Below are 19,289 nucleotides of genomic sequence, written 5' to 3' on the forward strand. Positions count from 1 at the left end.
ACCAGGAAACCCAGAGGCTAGGAGGTCTCCATCCTTCAGAGAGGAGAGGTTATACACAGCTATTAATACTTAGAAACACTGGACTAACACCAGGAAACCTAGAGGCTAGGATGTCTCCATGCTGCAGAGAGGAGAGGTTATACACAGCTATTAATACTTATAAACACTGGACTAACACCAGGAAACCTAGAGGCTAGGATGTCTCCATGCTGCAGAGAGGAGGGGTTATACACAGCTATTAATACTTAGAAACACTGGACTAACACCAGGAAACCTAGAGGCTAGGAGGTCTCCATTCTGCAGAGAGGAGAGGTTATACACAGCTATTAATACTTATAAACACTGGACTAACACCAGGAAACCTAGAGGCTAGGATGTCTCCATCCCGCAGAGAGGAGAGGTTATACACAGCTATTAATACTTATAAACACTGGACTAACACCAGGAAACCCAGAGGCTAGGATGTCTCCATGCTGCAGAGAGGAGAGGTTATACACAGCTATTAATACTTATAAACACTGGACTAACACCAGGAAACCCAGAGGCTAGGATGTCTCCATTCTGCAGAGAGGAGAGGTTATACACAGCTATTAATACTTATAAACACTGGACTAACACCAGGAAACCTAGAGGCTAGGATGTCTCCATCCCGCAGAGAGGAGAGGTTATACACAGCTATTAATACTTATAAACACTGGACTAACACCAGGAAACCTAGAGGCTAGGATGTCTCCATCCCGCAGAGAGGAGAGGTTATACACAGCTATTAATACTTATAAACACTGGACTAACACCAGGAAACCCAGAGGCTAGGATGTCTCCATTCTGCAGAGAGGAGAGGTTATACACAGCTATTAATACTTAGAAACACTGGACTAACACCAGGAAACCTAGAGGCTAGGATGTCTCCATCCTTCAGAGAGGAGAGGTTATACACAGCTATTAATACTTATAAACACTGGACTAACACCAGGAAACCCAGAGGCTAGGATGTCTCCATTCTGCAGAGAGGAGAGGTTATACACAGCTATTAATACTTATAAACACTGGACTAACACCAGGAAACCTAGAGGCTAGGATGTCTCCATGCTGCAGAGAGGAGAGGTTATACACAGCTATTAATACTTAGAAACACTGGACTAACACCAGGAAACCTAGAGGCTAGGATGTCTCCATCTTGCAGAGAGGAGAGGTTATACACAGCTATTAATACTTAGAAACACTGGACTAACACCAGGAAACCTAGAGGCTAGGATGTCTCCTTCCTGCAGAGAGGAGAGGTTATACACAGCTATTAATACTTATAAACACTGGACTAACACCAGGAAACCTAGAGGCTAGGAGGTCTCCATCCTGCAGATGTATACCGAGCAACACAACCCCCTCCACCTCTCTCCATTACTCTTCGATACCCCTCCATCCCCCACACCCCTCCACCTCATGCCCCCCTCCTCCATTACCACCCTCCTTTTCTCCTCCACCCTTCCATCCCCCCCACCCTCCTCCTCTCCCCTCCTCACCCCCACCCTACTCCTCTCCCCTCCTCACCCTCCTTCTCTCCCCCCACCCCCTCCTCACCCCCCCTCCTCCTCTTCCTCCACCCCCCCCTCCTACTCCACCCCCCCTCCTCCTCTCCCCTCCCCCACCCTCCTTCTCTCCCCTAGTCCCCTCCTCCCCTCCTCCTCTCCCCTCCCCCCACCCTCCTTCTCTCCCCTAGTCCCCTCCTCCTCCTCCTCCTCTCCCCCCCCACCCTCCTTCTCTCCCATAGTCCCCTCCTCCCCCCCCTCCTCCTCCTCCTCCTCTCCCCTCCCCCACCCTCCTCCTCTCCCACCCTCCTTCTCTCCCCCTAGTCCCCTCCTCCCCCCCTCCTCCTCCTCCTCCTCTCCCCTCCCCCACCCTCCTCCTCTCCCACCCTCCTTCTCTCCCCTAGTCCCCTCCTCCTCCTCCTCCTCTCCCTCCCCCACCCTCCTTCTCTCCCCTAGTCCCCTCCTCCCCCCTCCTCCTCCTCCCCTCCTCCTCCACTCCTCTTCCCCTCCGGCTGCTTCAGGTCTAATTAGTAGGAGACTATAAACAGAATGTAGAATGTCAGTGTGTTCCATTTCAGACTGTTCCTAAGGAATGTGAGTGACGGGGATGTGGAACTAACAGCACGACTGGAAACATAACTACTATTATCAGTGTTGGGCTCAAACCCATTTACATTACAGATAGTAATACAACTTCAGATTCCAAATGATCCTCATATAAAACTATTGGAAGTGATGTGTTCCTCCTGAATGAACTGACATTTAAAAGGGATTGACCCTGACTTTAATATGACCCCACTAACAACGGTCTGTCAATACATTCAGCTTCCAACATGTTCAATATGGAGTACATTCACAGTCTATAACGGCCATCTCTCCTGAGAACATGTTCAATATGGAGTACATTCAGTCTATAACGGCCATCTCTCCTGAGAACATGTTCAATATGGAGTACATTCAGTCTATAACGGCCATCTCTCCTGAGAACATGTTCAATATGGAGTACATTCAGTCTATAACCATCAATCGTCCTGTCAGTCAGGACCATCTCTACCCCAGTACCTCTCTGTGTACTGTCAGTCAGGACCATCTCTACCCCAGTACCTCTCTGTGTACTGTCAGTCAGGACCATCTCTACCCCAGTACCTCTCTGTGTACTGTCAGTCAGGACCATCTCTACCCCAGTACCTCTCTGTGTACTGTCAGTCAGGACCATCTCTACCCCAGCACCTCTCTGTGTACTGTCAGTCAGGACCATCTCTACCCCAGTACCAGTACCTCTCTGTGTACTGTCAGTCAGGACCATCTCTATCCCAGCACCTCTCTGTGTACTGTCAGTCAGGACCATCTCTACCCCAGCACCAGTACCTCTCTGTGTACTGTCAGTCAGGACCATCTCTACCCCAGTACCTCTCTGTGTACTGTCAGTCAGGACCATCTCTACCCCAGTACCTCTCTGTGTACTGTCAGTCAGGACCATCTCTACCCCAGCACCAGCACCTCTCTGTGTACTGTCAGTCAGGACCATCTCTACCCCAGCACCAGTACCTCTCTGTGTACTGTCAGTCAGGACCATCTCTACCCCAGCACCAGCACCTCTCTGTGTACTGTCAGTCAGGACCATCTCTACCCCAGTACCTCTCTGTGTACTGTCAGTCAGGACCATCTCTACCCCAGTACCTCTCTGTGTACTGTCAGTCAGGACCATCTCTACCCCAGTACCTCTCTGTGTACTGTCAGTCAGGACCATCTCTACCCCAGTACCTCTCTGTGTACTGTCAGTCAGGACCATCTCTACCCCAGCACCTCTCTGTGTACTGTCAGTCAGGACCATCTCTACCCCAGTACCAGTACCTCTCTGTGTACTGTCAGTCAGGACCATCTCTATCCCAGCACCTCTCTGTGTACTGTCAGTCAGGACCATCTCTACCCCAGCACCAGTACCTCTCTGTGTACTGTCAGTCAGGACCATCTCTACCCCAGTACCTCTCTGTGTACTGTCAGTCAGGACCATCTCTACCCCAGTACCTCTCTGTGTACTGTCAGTCAGGACCATCTCTACCCCAGCACCAGCACCTCTCTGTGTACTGTCAGTCAGGACCATCTCTACCCCAGCACCAGTACCTCTCTGTGTACTGTCAGTCAGGACCATCTCTACCCCAGCACCAGCACCTCTCTGTGTACTGTCAGTCAGGACCATCTCTACCCCAGTACCTCTCTGTGTACTGTCAGTCAGGACCATCTCTACCCCAGTACCTCTCTGTGTACTGTCAGTCAGGACCATCTCTACCCCAGCACCAGTACCTCTCTGTGTACTGTCAGTCAGGACCATCTCTACCCCAGTACCAGTACCTCTCTGTGTACTGTCAGTCAGGACCATCTCTACCCCAGTACCTCTCTGTGTACTGTCAGTCAGGACCATCTCTACCCCAGTACCTCTCTGTGTACTGTCAGTCAGGACCATCTCTACCCCAGCACCAGTACCTCTCTGTGTACTGTCAGTCAGGACCATCTCTACCCCAGCACCTCTCTGTGTACTGTCAGTCAGGACCATCTCTACCCCAGCACCAGCACCTCTCTGTGTACTGTCAGTCAGGACCATCTCTACCCCAGCACCAGTACCTCTCTGTGTACTGTCAGTCAGGACCATCTCTACCCCAGCACCCGTACCTCTCTGTGTACTGTCAGTCAGGACCATCTCTACCCCAGCACCTCTCTGTGTACTGTCAGTCAGGACCATCTCTACCCCAGCACCAGTACCTCTCTGTGTACTGTCAGTCAGGACCATCTCTACCCCAGCACCTCTCTGTGTACTGTCAGTCAGGACCATCTCTACCCCAGCACCAGCACCTCTCTGTGTACTGTCAGTCAGGACCATCTCTACCCCAGCACCAGTACCTCTCTGTGTACTGTCAGTCAGGACCATCTCTACCCCAGCACCCGAACCTCTCTGTGTACTGTCAGTCAGGACCATCTCTACCCCAGCACCTCTCTGTGTACTGTCAGTCAGGACCATCTCTACCCCAGCACCAGCACCTCTCTGTGTACTGTCAGTCAGGACCATCTCTACCCCAGTACCTCTCTGTGTACGGTCAGTCAGGACCATCTCTACACCAGCACCAGTACCTCTCTGTGTACTGTCAGTCAGGACCATCTCTACCCCAGTACCAGTACCTCTCTGTGTACTGTCAGTCAGGACCATCTCTACCCCAGCACCTCTCTGTGTACTGTCAGTCAGGACCATCTCTACCCCAGTACCAGTACCTCTCTGTGTACTGTCAGTCAGGACCATCTCTACCCCAGTACCTCTCTGTGTACGGTCAGTCAGGACCATCTCTACACCAGCACCAGTACCTCTCTGTGTACTGTCAGTCAGGACCATCTCTACCCCAGTACCAGTACCTCTCTGTGTACTGTCAGTCAGGACCATCTCTACCCCAGCACCTCTCTGTGTACTGTCAGTCAGGACCATCTCTACCCCAGTACCTCTCTGTGTACTGTCAGTCAGGACCATCTCTACCCCAGTACCAGTACCTCTCTGTGTACTGTCAGTCAGGACCATCTCTACCCCAGCACCAGTACCTCTCTGTGTACTGTCAGTCAGGACCATCTCTACCCCAGTACCTCTCTGTGTACTGTCAGTCAGGACCATCTCTACCCCAGCACCAGTACCTCTCTGTGTACTGTCAGTCAGGACCATCTCTACCCCAGCACCTCTCTGTGTACTGTCAGTCAGGACCATCTCTACCCCAGCACCAGCACCTCTCTGTGTACTGTCAGTCAGGACCATCTCTACCCCAGCACCTCTCTGTGTACTGTCAGTCAGGACCATCTCTACCCCAGCACCAGTACCTCTCTGTGTACTGTCAGTCAGGACCATCTCTACCCCAGCACCTCTCTGTGTACTGTCAGTCAGGACCATCTCTACCCCAGTACCTCTCTGTGTACTGTCAGTCAGGACCATCTCTACCCCAGCACCAGTACCTCTCTGTGTACTGTCAGTCAGGACCATCTCTACCCCAGTACCTCTCTGTGTACTGTCAGTCAGGACCATCTCTACCCCAGCACCAGTACCTCTCTGTGTACTGTCAGTCAGGACCATCTCTACCCCAGCACCAGTACCTCTCTGTGTACTGTCAGTCAGGACCATCTCTACCCCAGCACCTCTCTGTGTACTGTCAGTCAGGACCATCTCTACCCCAGCACCTCTCTGTGTACTGTCAGTCAGGACCATCTCTACCCCAGTACCTCTCTGTGTACTGTCAGTCAGGACCATCTCTACCCCAGCACCAGCACCTCTCTGTGTACTGTCAGTCAGGACCATCTCTACCCCAGCACCTCTCTGTGTACTGTCAGTCAGGACCATCTCTACCCCAGCACCTATCTGTGTACTGTCAGTCAGGACCATCTCTACCCCAGCACCAGCACCTCTCTGTGTACTGTCAGTCAGGACCATCTCTACCCCAGCACCAGTACCTCTCTGTGTACTGTCAGTCAGGACCATCTCTACCCCAGCACCTCTCTGTGTACTGTCAGTCAGGACCATCTCTACCCCAGCACCTCTCTGTGTACTGTCAGTCAGGACCATCTCTACCCCAGTACCAGTACCTCTCTGTGTACTGTCAGTCAGGACCATCTCTACCCCAGCACCTCTCTGTGTACTGTCAGTCAGGAACATCTCTACCCCAGCACCTCTCTGTGTACTGTCAGTCAGGACCATCTCTACCCCAGCACCTCTCTGTGTACTGTCAGTCAGGACCATCTCTGCCCCAGTACCAGTACCTCTCTGTGTACTGTCAGTCAGGACCATCTCTACCCCAGCACCTCTCTGTGTACTGTCAGTCAGGACCATCTCTACCCCAGTACCTCTCTGTGTACTGTCAGTCAGGACCATCTCTACCCCAGCACCTCTCTGTGTACTGTCAGTCAGGACCATCTCTACCCCAGCACCTCTCTGTGTACTGTCAGTCAGGACCATCTCTACCCCAGCACCTCTCTGTGTACTGTCAGTCAGGACCATCTCTACCCCAGTACCTCTCTGTGTACTGTCAGTCAGGACCATCTCTACCCCAGCACCAGCACCTCTCTGTGTACTGTCAGTCAGGACCATCTCTACCCCAGCACCTCTCTGTGTACTGTCAGTCAGGACCATCTCTACCCCAGCACCTCTCTGTGTACTGTCAGTCAGGACCATCTCTACCCCAGCACCAGCACCTCTCTGTGTACTGTCAGTCAGGACCATCTCTACCCCAGCACCAGTACCTCTCTGTGTACTGTCAGTCAGGACCATCTCTACCCCAGCACCTCTCTGTGTACTGTCAGTCAGGACCATCTCTACCCCAGCACCTCTCTGTGTACTGTCAGTCAGGACCATCTCTACCCCAGTACCAGTACCTCTCTGTGTACTGTCAGTCAGGACCATCTCTACCCCAGCACCTCTCTGTGTACTGTCAGTCAGGACCATCTCTACCCCAGCACCTCTCTGTGTACTGTCAGTCAGGACTATCTCTACCCCAGTACCTCTCTGTGTACTGTCAGTCAGGACCATCTCTACCCCAGCACCTCTCTGTGTACTGTCAGTCAGGACCATCTCTACCCCAGCACCTCTCTGTGTACTGTCAGTCAGGACCATCTCTACCCCAGTACCTCTCTGTGTACTGTCAGTCAGGACCATCTCTACCCCAGCACCTCTCTGTGTACTGTCAGTCAGGACCATCTCTACCCCAGCACCAGTACCTCTCTGTGTACTGTCAGTCAGGACCATCTCTACCCCAGCACCAGTACCTCTCTGTGTACTGTCAGTCAGGACCATCTCTACCCCAGCACCAGCACCTCTCTGTGTACTGTCAGTCAGGACCATCTCTACCCCAGCACCAGCACCTCTCTGTGTACTGTCAGTCAGGACCATCTCTACCCCAGCACCAGCACCTCTCTGTGTACTGTCAGTCAGGACCATCTCTACCCCAGCACCAGTACCTCTCTGTGTACTGTCAGTCAGGACCATCTCTACCCCAGCACCTCTCTGTGTACTGTCAGTCAGGACCATCTCTACCCCAGCACCAGTACCTCTCTGTGTACTGTCAGTCAGGACCATCTCTACCCCAGCACCAGTACCTCTCTGTGTACTGTCAGTCAGGACCATCTCTACCCCAGTACCTCTCTGTGTACTGTCAGTCAGGACCATCTCTACCCCAGCACCAGTACCTCTCTGTGTACTGTCAGTCAGGACCATCTCTACCCCAGCACCAGTACCTCTCTGTGTACTGTCAGTCAGGACCATCTCTACCCCAGCACCTCTCTGTGTACTGTCAGTCAGGACCATCTCTACCCCAGCACCTCTCTGTGTACTGTCAGTCAGGACCATCTCTACCCCAGTACCTCTCTGTGTACTGTCAGTCAGGACCATCTCTACCCCAGCACCAGCACCTCTCTGTGTACTGTCAGTCAGGACCATCTCTACCCCAGCACCTCTCTGTGTACTGTCAGTCAGGACCATCTCTACCCCAGCACCTCTCTGTGTACTGTCAGTCAGGACCATCTCTACCCCAGCACCAGCACCTCTCTGTGTACTGTCAGTCAGGACCATCTCTACCCCAGCACCTCTCTGTGTACTGTCAGTCAGGACCATCTCTACCCCAGCACCTCTCTGTGTACTGTCAGTCAGGACCATCTCTACCCCAGCACCTCTCTGTGTACTGTCAGTCAGGACCATCTCTACCCCAGTACCAGTACCTCTCTGTGTACTGTCAGTCAGGACCATCTCTACCCCAGCACCTCTCTGTGTACTGTCAGTCAGGACCATCTCTACCCCAGCACCTCTCTGTGTACTGTCAGTCAGGACCATCTCTACCCCAGCACCTCTCTGTGTACTGTCAGTCAGGACCATCTCTGCCCCAGTACCAGTACCTCTCTGTGTACTGTCAGTCAGGACCATCTCTACCCCAGCACCTCTCTGTGTACTGTCAGTCAGGACCATCTCTACCCCAGTACCTCTCTGTGTACTGTCAGTCAGGACCATCTCTACCCCAGCACCTCTCTGTGTACTGTCAGTCAGGACCATCTCTACCCCAGCACCTCTCTGTGTACTGTCAGTCAGGACCATCTCTACCCCAGCACCTCTCTGTGTACTGTCAGTCAGGACCATCTCTACCCCAGTACCTCTCTGTGTACTGTCAGTCAGGACCATCTCTACCCCAGCACCAGCACCTCTCTGTGTACTGTCAGTCAGGACCATCTCTACCCCAGCACCTCTCTGTGTACTGTCAGTCAGGACCATCTCTCTACCCCAGCACCTCTCTGTGTACTGTCAGTCAGGACCATCTCTACCCCAGCACCAGCACCTCTCTGTGTACTGTCAGTCAGGACCATCTCTACCCCAGCACCAGTACCTCTCTGTGTACTGTCAGTCAGGACCATCTCTACCCCAGCACCTCTCTGTGTACTGTCAGTCAGGACCATCTCTACCCCAGCACCTCTCTGTGTACTGTCAGTCAGGACCATCTCTACCCCAGTACCAGTACCTCTCTGTGTACTGTCAGTCAGGACCATCTCTACCCCAGCACCTCTCTGTGTACTGTCAGTCAGGACCATCTCTACCCCAGCACCTCTCTGTGTACTGTCAGTCAGGACCATCTCTACCCCAGTACCTCTCTGTGTACTGTCAGTCAGGACCATCTCTACCCCAGCACCTCTCTGTGTACTGTCAGTCAGGACCATCTCTACCCCAGCACCTCTCTGTGTACTGTCAGTCAGGACCATCTCTACCCCAGTACCTCTCTGTGTACTGTCAGTCAGGACCATCTCTACCCCAGCACCTCTCTGTGTACTGTCAGTCAGGACCATCTCTACCCCAGCACCAGTACCTCTCTGTGTACTGTCAGTCAGGACCATCTCTACCCCAGCACCAGTACCTCTCTGTGTACTGTCAGTCAGGACCATCTCTACCCCAGCACCAGCACCTCTCTGTGTACTGTCAGTCAGGACCATCTCTACCCCAGCACCAGCACCTCTCTGTGTACTGTCAGTCAGGACCATCTCTACCCCAGCACCAGCACCTCTCTGTGTACTGTCAGTCAGGACCATCTCTACCCCAGCACCAGTACCTCTCTGTGTACTGTCAGTCAGGACCATCTCTACCCCAGCACCTCTCTGTGTACTGTCAGTCAGGACCATCTCTACCCCAGCACCAGTACCTCTCTGTGTACTGTCAGTCGGGACCATCTCTACCCCAGCACCAGTACCTCTCTGTGTACTGTCAGTCAGGACCATCTCTACCCCAGCACCTCTCTGTGTACTGTCAGTCAGGACCATCTCTACCCCAGCACCTCTCTGTGTACTGTCAGTCAGGACCATCTCTACCCCAGTACCTCTCTGTGTACTGTCAGTCAGGACCATCTCTACCCCAGCACCAGTACCTCTCTGTGTACAGTCAGTCAGGACCATCTCTACCCCAGCACCTCTCTGTGTACTGTCAGTCAGGACCATCTCTACCCCAGTACCTCTCTGTGTACTGTCAGTCAGGACCATCTCTACCCCAGTACCTCTCTGTGTACTGTCAGTCAGGACCATCTCTACCCCAGCACCAGTACCTCTCTGTGTACTGTCAGTCAGGACCATCTCTACCCCAGCACCAGTACCTCTCTGTGTACTGTCAGTCAGGACCATCTCTACCCCAGCACCAGCACCTCTCTGTGTACTGTCAGTCAGGACCATCTCTACCCCAGCACCTCTCTGTGTACTGTCAGTCAGGACCATCTCTACCCCAGCACCTCTCTGTGTACTGTCAGTCAGGACCATCTCTACCCCAGCACCAGCACCTCTCTGTGTACTGTCAGTCAGGACCATCTCTACCCCAGCACCTCTCTGTGTACTGTCAGTCAGGACCATCTCTACCCCAGCACCTCTCTGTGTACTGTCAGTCAGGACCATCTCTACCCCAGCACCTCTCTGTGTACTGTCAGTCAGGACCATCTCTACCCCAGTACCAGTACCTCTCTGTGTACTGTCAGTCAGGACCATCTCTACCCCAGCACCTCTCTGTGTACTGTCAGTCAGGACCATCTCTACCCCAGCACCTCTCTGTGTACTGTCAGTCAGGACCATCTCTACCCCAGCACCTCTCTGTGTACTGTCAGTCAGGACCATCTCTGCCCCAGTACCAGTACCTCTCTGTGTACTGTCAGTCAGGACCATCTCTACCCCAGCACCTCTCTGTGTACTGTCAGTCAGGACCATCTCTACCCCAGCACCTCTCTGTGTACTGTCAGTCAGGACCATCTCTACCCCAGCACCAGTACCTCTCTGTGTACTGTCAGTCGGGACCATCTCTACCCCAGCACCAGTACCTCTCTGTGTACTGTCAGTCAGGACCATCTCTACCCCAGCACCTCTCTGTGTACTGTCAGTCAGGACCATCTCTACCCCAGTACCTCTCTGTGTACTGTCAGTCAGGACCATCTCTACCCCAGTACCTCTCTGTGTACTGTCAGTCAGGACCATCTCTACCCCAGCACCAGTACCTCTCTGTGTACTGTCAGTCAGGACCATCTCTACCCCAGCACCAGTACCTCTCTGTGTACTGTCAGTCAGGACCATCTCTACCCCAGCACCAGTACCTCTCTGTGTACTGTCAGTCAGGACCATCTCTACCCCAGTACCTCTCTGTGTACTGTCAGTCAGGACCATCTCTACCCCAGTACCAGCACCTCTCTGTGTACTGTCAGTCAGGACCATCTCTACACCAGTACCTCTCTGTGTACTGTCAGTCAGGACCATCTCTACCCCAGCACCAGTACCTCTCTGTGTACTGTCAGTCAGGACCATCTCTACACCAGCACCCGTACCTCTCTGTGTACTGTCAGTCAGGACCATCTCTACCCCAGCACCCGTACCTCTCTGTGTACTGTCAGTCAGGACCATCTCTACCCCAGCACCTCTCTGTGTACTGTCAGTCAGGACCATCTCTACCCCAGCACCTCTCTGTGTACTGTCAGTCAGGACCATCTCTACCCCAGCACCAGTACCTCTCTGTGTACTGTCAGTCAGGACCATCTCTACCCCAGCACCTCTCTGTGTACTGTCAGTCAGGACCATCTCTACCCCAGCACCAGTACCTCTCTGTGTACTGTCAGTCAGGACCATCTCTACCCCAACACCTCTCTGTGTACTGTCAGTCAGGACCATCTCTACCCCAGTACCTCTCTGTGTACTGTCAGTCAGGACCATCTCTACCCCAGCACCTCTCTGTGTACTGTCAGTCAGGACCATCTCTACCCCAGCACCTCTCTGTGTACTGTCAGTCAGGACCATCTCTACCCCAGCACCAGCACCTCTCTGTGTACTGTCAGTCAGGACCATCTCTACCCCAGTACCTCTCTGTGTACTGTCAGTCAGGACCATCTCTACCCCAGCACCAGCACCTCTCTGTGTACTGTCAGTCAGGACCATCTCTACCCCAGCACCAGTACCTCTCTGTGTACTGTCAGTCAGGACCATCTCTACCCCAGCACCAGTACCTCTCTGTGTACTGTCAGTCAGGACCATCTCTACCCCAGCACCAGTACCTCTCTGTGTACTGTCAGTCAGGACCATCTCTACCCTAGCACCAGTACCTCTCTGTGTACTGTCAGTCAGGACCATCTCTACCCCAGCACCAGTACCTCTCTGTGTACTGTCAGTCAGGACCATCTCTACCCCAGCACCAGTACCTCTCTGTGTACTGTCAGTCAGGACCATCTCTACCCCAGCACCCGTACCTCTCTGTGTACTGTCAGTCAGGACCATCTCTACCCCAGCACCCGTACCTCTCTGTGTACTGTCAGTCAGGACCATCTCTACCCCAGCACCCGTACCTCTCTGTGTACTGTCAGTCAGGACCATCTCTACCCCAGTACCTCTCTGTGTACTGTCAGTCAGGACCATCTCTACCCCAGCACCAGTACCTCTCTGTGTACTGTCAGTCAGGACCATCTCTACCCCAGCACCCGTACCTCTCTGTGTACTGTCAGTCAGGACCATCTCTACCCCAGTACCAGTACCTCTCTGTGTACTGTCAGTCAGGACCATCTCTACCCCAGCACCTCTCTGTGTACTGTCAGTCAGGACCATCTCTACCCCAGCACCAGTACCTCTCTGTGTACTGTCAGTCAGGACCATCTCTACCCCAGTACCAGTACCTCTCTGTGTACTGTCAGTCAGGACCATCTCTACCCCAGCACCAGTACCTCTCTGTGTACTGTCAGTCAGGACCATCTCTACCCCAGCACCAGTACCTCTCTGTGTACTGTCAGGCAGGACCATCTCTACCCCAGCACCTCTCTGTGTACTGTCAGTCAGGACCATCTCTACCCCAGCACCTCTCTGTGTACTGTCAGTCAGGACCATCTCTACCCCAGTACCTCTCTGTGTACTGTCAGTCAGGACCATCTCTACCCCAGCACCTCTCTGTGTACTGTCAGTCAGGACCATCTCTACCCCAGCACCAGCACCTCTCTGTGTACTGTCAGTCAGGACCATCTCTACCCCAGCACCAGCACCTCTCTGTGTACTGTCAGTCAGGACCATCTCTACCCCAGCACCAGTGCCTCTCTGTGTACTGTCAGTCAGGACCATCTCTACCCCAGCACCTCTCTGTGTACTGTCAGTCAGGACCATCTCTACCCCAGCACCAGCACCTCTCTGTGTACTGTCAGTCAGGACCATCTCTACCCCAGCACCAGTACCTCTCTGTGTACTGTCAGTCAGGACCATCTCTACCCCAGCACCAGCACCTCTCTGTGTACTGTCAGTCAGGACCATCTCTACCCCAGCACCTCTCTGTGTACTGTCAGTCAGGACCATCTCTACCCCAGCACCTCTCTGTGTACTGTCAGTCAGGACCATCTCTACCCCAGCACCTCTCTGTGTACTGTCAGTCAGGACCATCTCTACCCCAGCACCTCTCTGTGTACTGTCAGTCAGGACCATCTCTACCCCAGCACCAGCACCTCTCTGTGTACTGTCAGTCAGGACCATCTCTACCCCAGCACCAGTACCTCTCTGTGTACTGTCAGTCAGGACCATCTCTACCCCAGCACCAGTACCTCTCTGTGTACTGTCAGTCAGGACCATCTCTACCCCAGCACCTCTCTGTGTACTGTCAGTCAGGACCATCTCTACCCCAGCACCTCTCTGTGTACTGTCAGTCAGGACCATCTCTACCCCAGTACCTCTCTGTGTACTGTCAGTCAGGACCATCTCTACCCCAGCACCAGTACCTCTCTGTGTACTGTCAGTCAGGACCATCTCTACCCCAGCACCAGTACCTCTCTGTGTACTGTCAGTAAGGACCATCTCTACCCCAGCACCAGTACCTCTCTGTGTACTGTCAGTCAGGACCATCTCTACCCCAGCACCAGTACCTCTCTGTGTACTGTCAGTCAGGACCATCTCTACCCCAGCACCTCTCTGTGTACTGTCAGTCAGGACCATCTCTACCCCAGCACCTCTCTGTGTACTGTCAATCAGGGCCATCTCTACCCCAGTACCTCTCTGTGTACTGTCAGTCAGGACCATCTCTACCCCAGCACCTCTCTGTGTACTGTCAGTCAGGACCATCTCTACCCCAGCACCAGTACCTCTCTGTGTACTGTCAGTCAGGACCATCTCTACCCCAGCACCTCTCTGTGTACTGTCAGTCAGGACCATCTCTACCCCAGCACCAGTACCTCTCTGTGTACTGTCAGTCAGGACCATCTCTACCCCAACACCAGTACCTCTCTGTGTACTGTCAGTCAGGACCATCTCTACCCCAGCACCTCTCTGTGTACTGTCAGTCAGGACCATCTCTACCCCAGCACCAGCACCTCTCTGTGTACTGTCAGTCAGGACCATCTCTACCCCAGCACCTCTCTGTGTACTGTCAGTCAGGACCATCTCTACCCCAGCACCTCTCTGTGTACTGTCAGTCAGGACCATCTCTACCCCAGCACCAGTACCTCTCTGTGTACTGTCAGTCAGGACCATCTCTACCCCAGCACCAGTACCTCTCTGTGTACTGTCAGTCAGGACCATCTCTACCCCAGCACCCGTACCTCTCTGTGTACTGTCAGTCAGGACCATCTCTACCCCAGCACCTCTCTGTGTACTGTCAGTCAGGACCATCTCTACCCCAGCACCAGTACCTCTCTGTGTACTGTCAGTCAGGACCATCTCTACCCCAGCACCAGCACCTCTCTGTGTACTGTCAGTCAGGACCATCTCTACCCCAGCACCAGTACCTCTCTGTGTACTGTCAGTCAGGACCATCTCTACCCCAGCACCAGTACATCTCTGTGTACTGTCAGTCAGGACCATCTCTACCCCAGCACCAGTACCTCTCTGTGTACTGTCAGTCAGGACCATCTCTACCCCAGCACCAGCACCTCTCTGTGTACTGTCAGTCAGGACCATCTCTACCCCAGCACCAGCACCTCTCTGTGTACTGTCAGTCAGGACCATCTCTACCCCAGCACCAGTACCTCTCCGTGTACTGTCAGTCAGGACCATCTCTACCCCAGCACCTCTCTGTGTACTGTCAGTCAGGACCATCTCTACCCCAGCACCAGTACCTCTCTGTGTACTGTCAGTCAGGACCATCTCTACCCCAGCACCTCTCTGTGTACTGTCAGTCAGGAACATCTCTACCCCAGCACCTCGCTGTGTACTGTCAGTCAGGACCATCTCTACCCCAGCACCAGTACCTCTCTGTGTACTGTCAGTCAGGACCATCTCTACCCCAGCACCTCTCTGTGTACTGTCAGTCAGGACCATCTCTACCCCAGTACCTCTCTGTGTACTGTCAGTCAGGACCATCTCTACCCCAGCACCAGTACCTCTCTGTGTACTGTCAGTCAGGACCATCTCTACCCCAGCACCAGTACCTCTCTGTGTACTGTCAGTCAGGACCATCTCTACCCCAGCACCAGTACCTCTCTGTGTACTGTCAGTCAGGACCATCTCTACCCCAGCACCAGTACCTCTCTGTGTACTGTCAGTCAGGACCATCTCTACCCCAGCACCAGTACCTCTCTGTGTACTGTCAGTCAGGACCATCTCTACCCCAGCACCAGCACCTCTCTGTGTACTGTCAGTCAGGACCATCTCTACCCCAGCACCTCTCTGTGTACTGTCAGTCAGGACCATCTCTACCCCAGTACCTCTCTGTGTACTGTCAGTCAGGACCATCTCTACCCCAGCACCAGCACCTCTCTGTGTACTGTCAGTCAGGACCATCTCTACCCCAGCACCAGTACCTCTCTGTGTACTGTCAGTCAGGACCATCTCTACCCCAGTACCTCTCTGTGTACTGTCAGTCAGGACCATCTCTACCCCAGCACCTCTCTGTGTACTGTCAGTCAGGACCATCTCTACCCCAGCACCAGCACCTCTCTGTGTACTGTCAGTCAGGACCATCTCTACCCCAGTACCTCTCTGTGTACGGTCAGTCAGGACCATCTCTACCCCAGCACCAGTACCTCTCTGTGTACTGTCAGTCAGGACCATCTCTACCCCAGCACCAGTACCTCTCTGTGTACTGTCAGTCAGGACCATCTCTACCCCAGCACCTCTCTGTGTACTGTCAGTCAGGACCATCTCTACCCCAGCACCAGTACCTCTCTGTGTACTGTCAGTCAGGACCATCTCTACCCCAGTACCAGTACCTCTCTGTGTACTGTCAGTCAGGACCATCTCTACCCCAGCACCCGTACCTCTCTGTGTACTGTCAGTCAGGACCATCTCTACCCCAGCACCTCTCTGTGTACTGCTGTCAGTCAGGACCATCTCTACCCCAGCACCAGTACCTCTCTGTGTACTGTCAGTCAGGACCATCTCTACCCCAGCACCTCTCTGTGTACTGTCAGTCAGGACCATCTCTACCCCAGCACCAGTACCTCTCTGTGTACTGTCAGTCAGGACCATCTCTACCCCAGCACCTCTCTGTGTACTGTCAGTCAGGACCATCTCTACCCCAGCACCAGTACCTCTCTGTGTACTGTCAGTCAGGACCATCTCTACCCCAGCACCCGTACCTCTCTGTGTACTTTGGTCCGGCCCTTGATCTCAGCTACGATCATTCCCACGATGCCTCCCTTGAAGATGGCGGCGAGGGAGAAGAACTTCTTGTTGGATGTGATGTCATTATACCACGAGTCTGGGTACCTGTTGGGGGACAGGTGAGGCTCAGAGGTTAGATTCCTGCTGTGGTCACTCATATGGAAAATGCATGTCAAAGTCACTTGGGATAAAAGCAAATCGCTAAATGGCTTATAGGCCTAATATGCCTTAAGGTAGGAACAGGTGGTAAATAGAATGAGTAGACTTCAGCTGTTTACAGGTGACAGGTGAGGACAGGTGATGTAGACTTCAGCTGTATTAAGGTGACAGGGGACAGGTGAGGTAGACTTCAGCTGTATTAAGGTGACAGGTGAGGACAGGTAATGTAGACTTCAGCTGTATTAAGGTGACAGGGGACAGGTGAGGACAGGGGACAGGTGAGGACAGGTAATGTAGACTTCAGCTGTATTAAGGTGACAGGTGACAGGTGATGTAGACTTCAGCTGTATTAAGGTGACAGGGTACAGGTGAGGACAGGTGATGTAGACTTCAGCTGTTTTAAGGTGACAGGGGACAGGTGAGGACAGGTGATGTAGACTTCAGCGGTATTAAGGTGACAGGGGAGGACAGGTGATATAGACTTCAGCTGTATTAAGGTGACAGGTGAGGACAGGTGACAGGTGAGGACAGGTGACAGGTGAGGACAGGTGTCCTGGGTTGTGTTCAGTGGGGCTCAACAAAGCAAAGCATTTTGAAACGGAAAATGAAAATCTGTTCTTATTAGACAAGTTAAAGTACCACTACAGTTTCACTCAGCTCTCTCTCTAGTGAACACGATCCGATCCAGTGTTGCTATTGGCCGCGTGTCGCAGTACTCACTCGATGGGGAACCAATCACCGCACAGCAGCTTGACGCTGCCTATGTCATCGTGGCAGAGGAGGCGGAGCTGGACTTCGCTGAGCGCAGTGGGGGACACCACGTCGGTCATTCACACCTAGAAAATGACCAATGCCAGGAGAGATACATTTATTAACTCCTACAACCCATCAATCACAGATCACACACACCAATCACACTGATCAATCTTCTATAACATTGTCTGCCATATTTTGTTTATATATTTATACACAACTTTTAAAATGGTTAGTCAGCTGATTAATGAATTGCCAGGTCAACTGTCCATGGTCCATTTAAAATAGTTAGTCAGCTGATTAATGAATTGCCAGGTGAACTGTCCATGGTCCATTTAAAATAGTTAGTCAGCTGGTTAATGAATTGCCAGGTCAACTGTCCATGGTCCTTTTAAAATAGTTAGTCAGCTGATTAATGAATTGCCAGGTCAACTGTCCATGGTCCTTTTAAAATAGTTAGTCAGCTGGTTAATGAATTGCCAGGTCAACTGTCCATGGTCCTTTTAAAATAGTTAGTCAGCTGGTTAATGAATTGCCAGGTCAACTGTCCATGGTCCATTTAAAATAGTTAGTCAGCTGGTTAATGAATTGCCAGGTCAACTGTCCATGGTCCATTTAAAATAGTTAGTCAGCTGGTTAATGAATTGCCAGGTCAACTGTCCATGGTCCATTTAAAATAGTTAGTCAGCTGGTTAATGAATTGCCAGGTCAACTGTCCATGGTCTTTTTAAAATATTTAGTCAGCTGGTTAATTAATTGCCAGGTCAACTGTCCATGGTCCTTTTAAAATATTTAGTCAGCTGGTTAATTAATTGCCAGGTCAACTGTCCATGGTCCTTTTAAAATAGTTAGTCAGCTGGTTAATGAATTGCCAGGTCAACTGTCCATGGTCTTTTTAAAATATTTAGTCAGCTGGTTAATTAATTGCCAGGTGAACTGTCCTTGGTCCTGGATATGAGCGTTCATCCCAAATGGCACCCTTATACCTTTATAATTCACTACTTCGATCTGTGCTCCATGGGCCTGGATATGAGTGTTCATCCCAAATGAACTTCTGAAACCTCTCTACTCTGCCCCTGGTGGCAGTAGCAACTGTCGTCGGTGAGGACAAAACCAGAGCTTTAAGTTAAATGCCAAAACAACCTCATCAGCAGCCCTAGTAAGGTGCTATGTTATCAAGCTAGCTAACACTGCTAGCAAACTGACATATATGTTGTTCGGTTGACATTCCACAGTAAATTCAGCTAAACAAGATGCATTATTAGCCAATTCCTTCCCCCTTTAGCGAGCGTTAGATAGGTAGACTTGACTGGTTGTCAAAACAAGAGAGTTAGCTAACCTAGCTAGCTGTCTAGTTCTGAGGGGGTTCGCTAGCTAACGTAGCGACCTACTTAGCTACGATTCCAGGCAAAATAAGTAAAGGAAATATAAGTATAACCGGACAACACTTCGCTAACTATGTCAGCTCAAAAGTGAGTAGAGGATAATGGCTACAATTAGCTGGGTAGCCCGCTGACCTTACCTTGTTTATGCGCTCGAACAAGAGGAAAGTGTGGGGTGAAATCCCTTGGGTGTCGTTTAAAGTGTTTTCTACAGTGGAAACACCATGATAAAACCCAAATTTGCTCTCTATTCAGAAAACCACTGACACTGGTCTCCCACCAATACATTAGCTGGCTAGTCAGCTTTTGCTAATTTGACAACAAGCCGAGTTGGCTTCTTCCTGTGTATGTCACATTCCGGAAGTCATTCAGCTTTGTGTGCGGAAATGTAGTTTCT

The 19,289-nt window shown here is 52.2% G+C and overlaps 1 protein-coding gene across 2 annotated transcripts in view; it reads right to left on the reverse strand.

Moving 5' to 3' along the window:
- Positions 1-19,222, reverse strand: part of LOC135530228 (N-alpha-acetyltransferase 60) — a 40,430-nt gene extending 21,208 nt beyond the window's left edge. For both annotated transcript variants that reach the window (XM_064958591.1, XM_064958592.1), the window contains exons 1-3: positions 19,033-19,222; positions 17,478-17,593; positions 16,574-16,703 (exon numbers count right to left, since the gene is read on the reverse strand). In XM_064958591.1, coding sequence (XP_064814663.1) covers positions 16,574-16,703; positions 17,478-17,587 — 240 coding nt within the window. In that variant the 5' untranslated portion in view covers positions 17,588-17,593; positions 19,033-19,222. The remainder of the gene's footprint in view (positions 1-16,573; positions 16,704-17,477; positions 17,594-19,032) is intronic.
- Positions 19,223-19,289: the final 67 nt, after the last annotated feature.

This window comes from Oncorhynchus masou, unplaced genomic scaffold (assembly GCF_036934945.1).
Source record: "Oncorhynchus masou masou isolate Uvic2021 unplaced genomic scaffold, UVic_Omas_1.1 unplaced_scaffold_1295, whole genome shotgun sequence".
NCBI classification, from domain to species: Eukaryota; Metazoa; Chordata; class Actinopteri; order Salmoniformes; family Salmonidae; genus Oncorhynchus; species Oncorhynchus masou.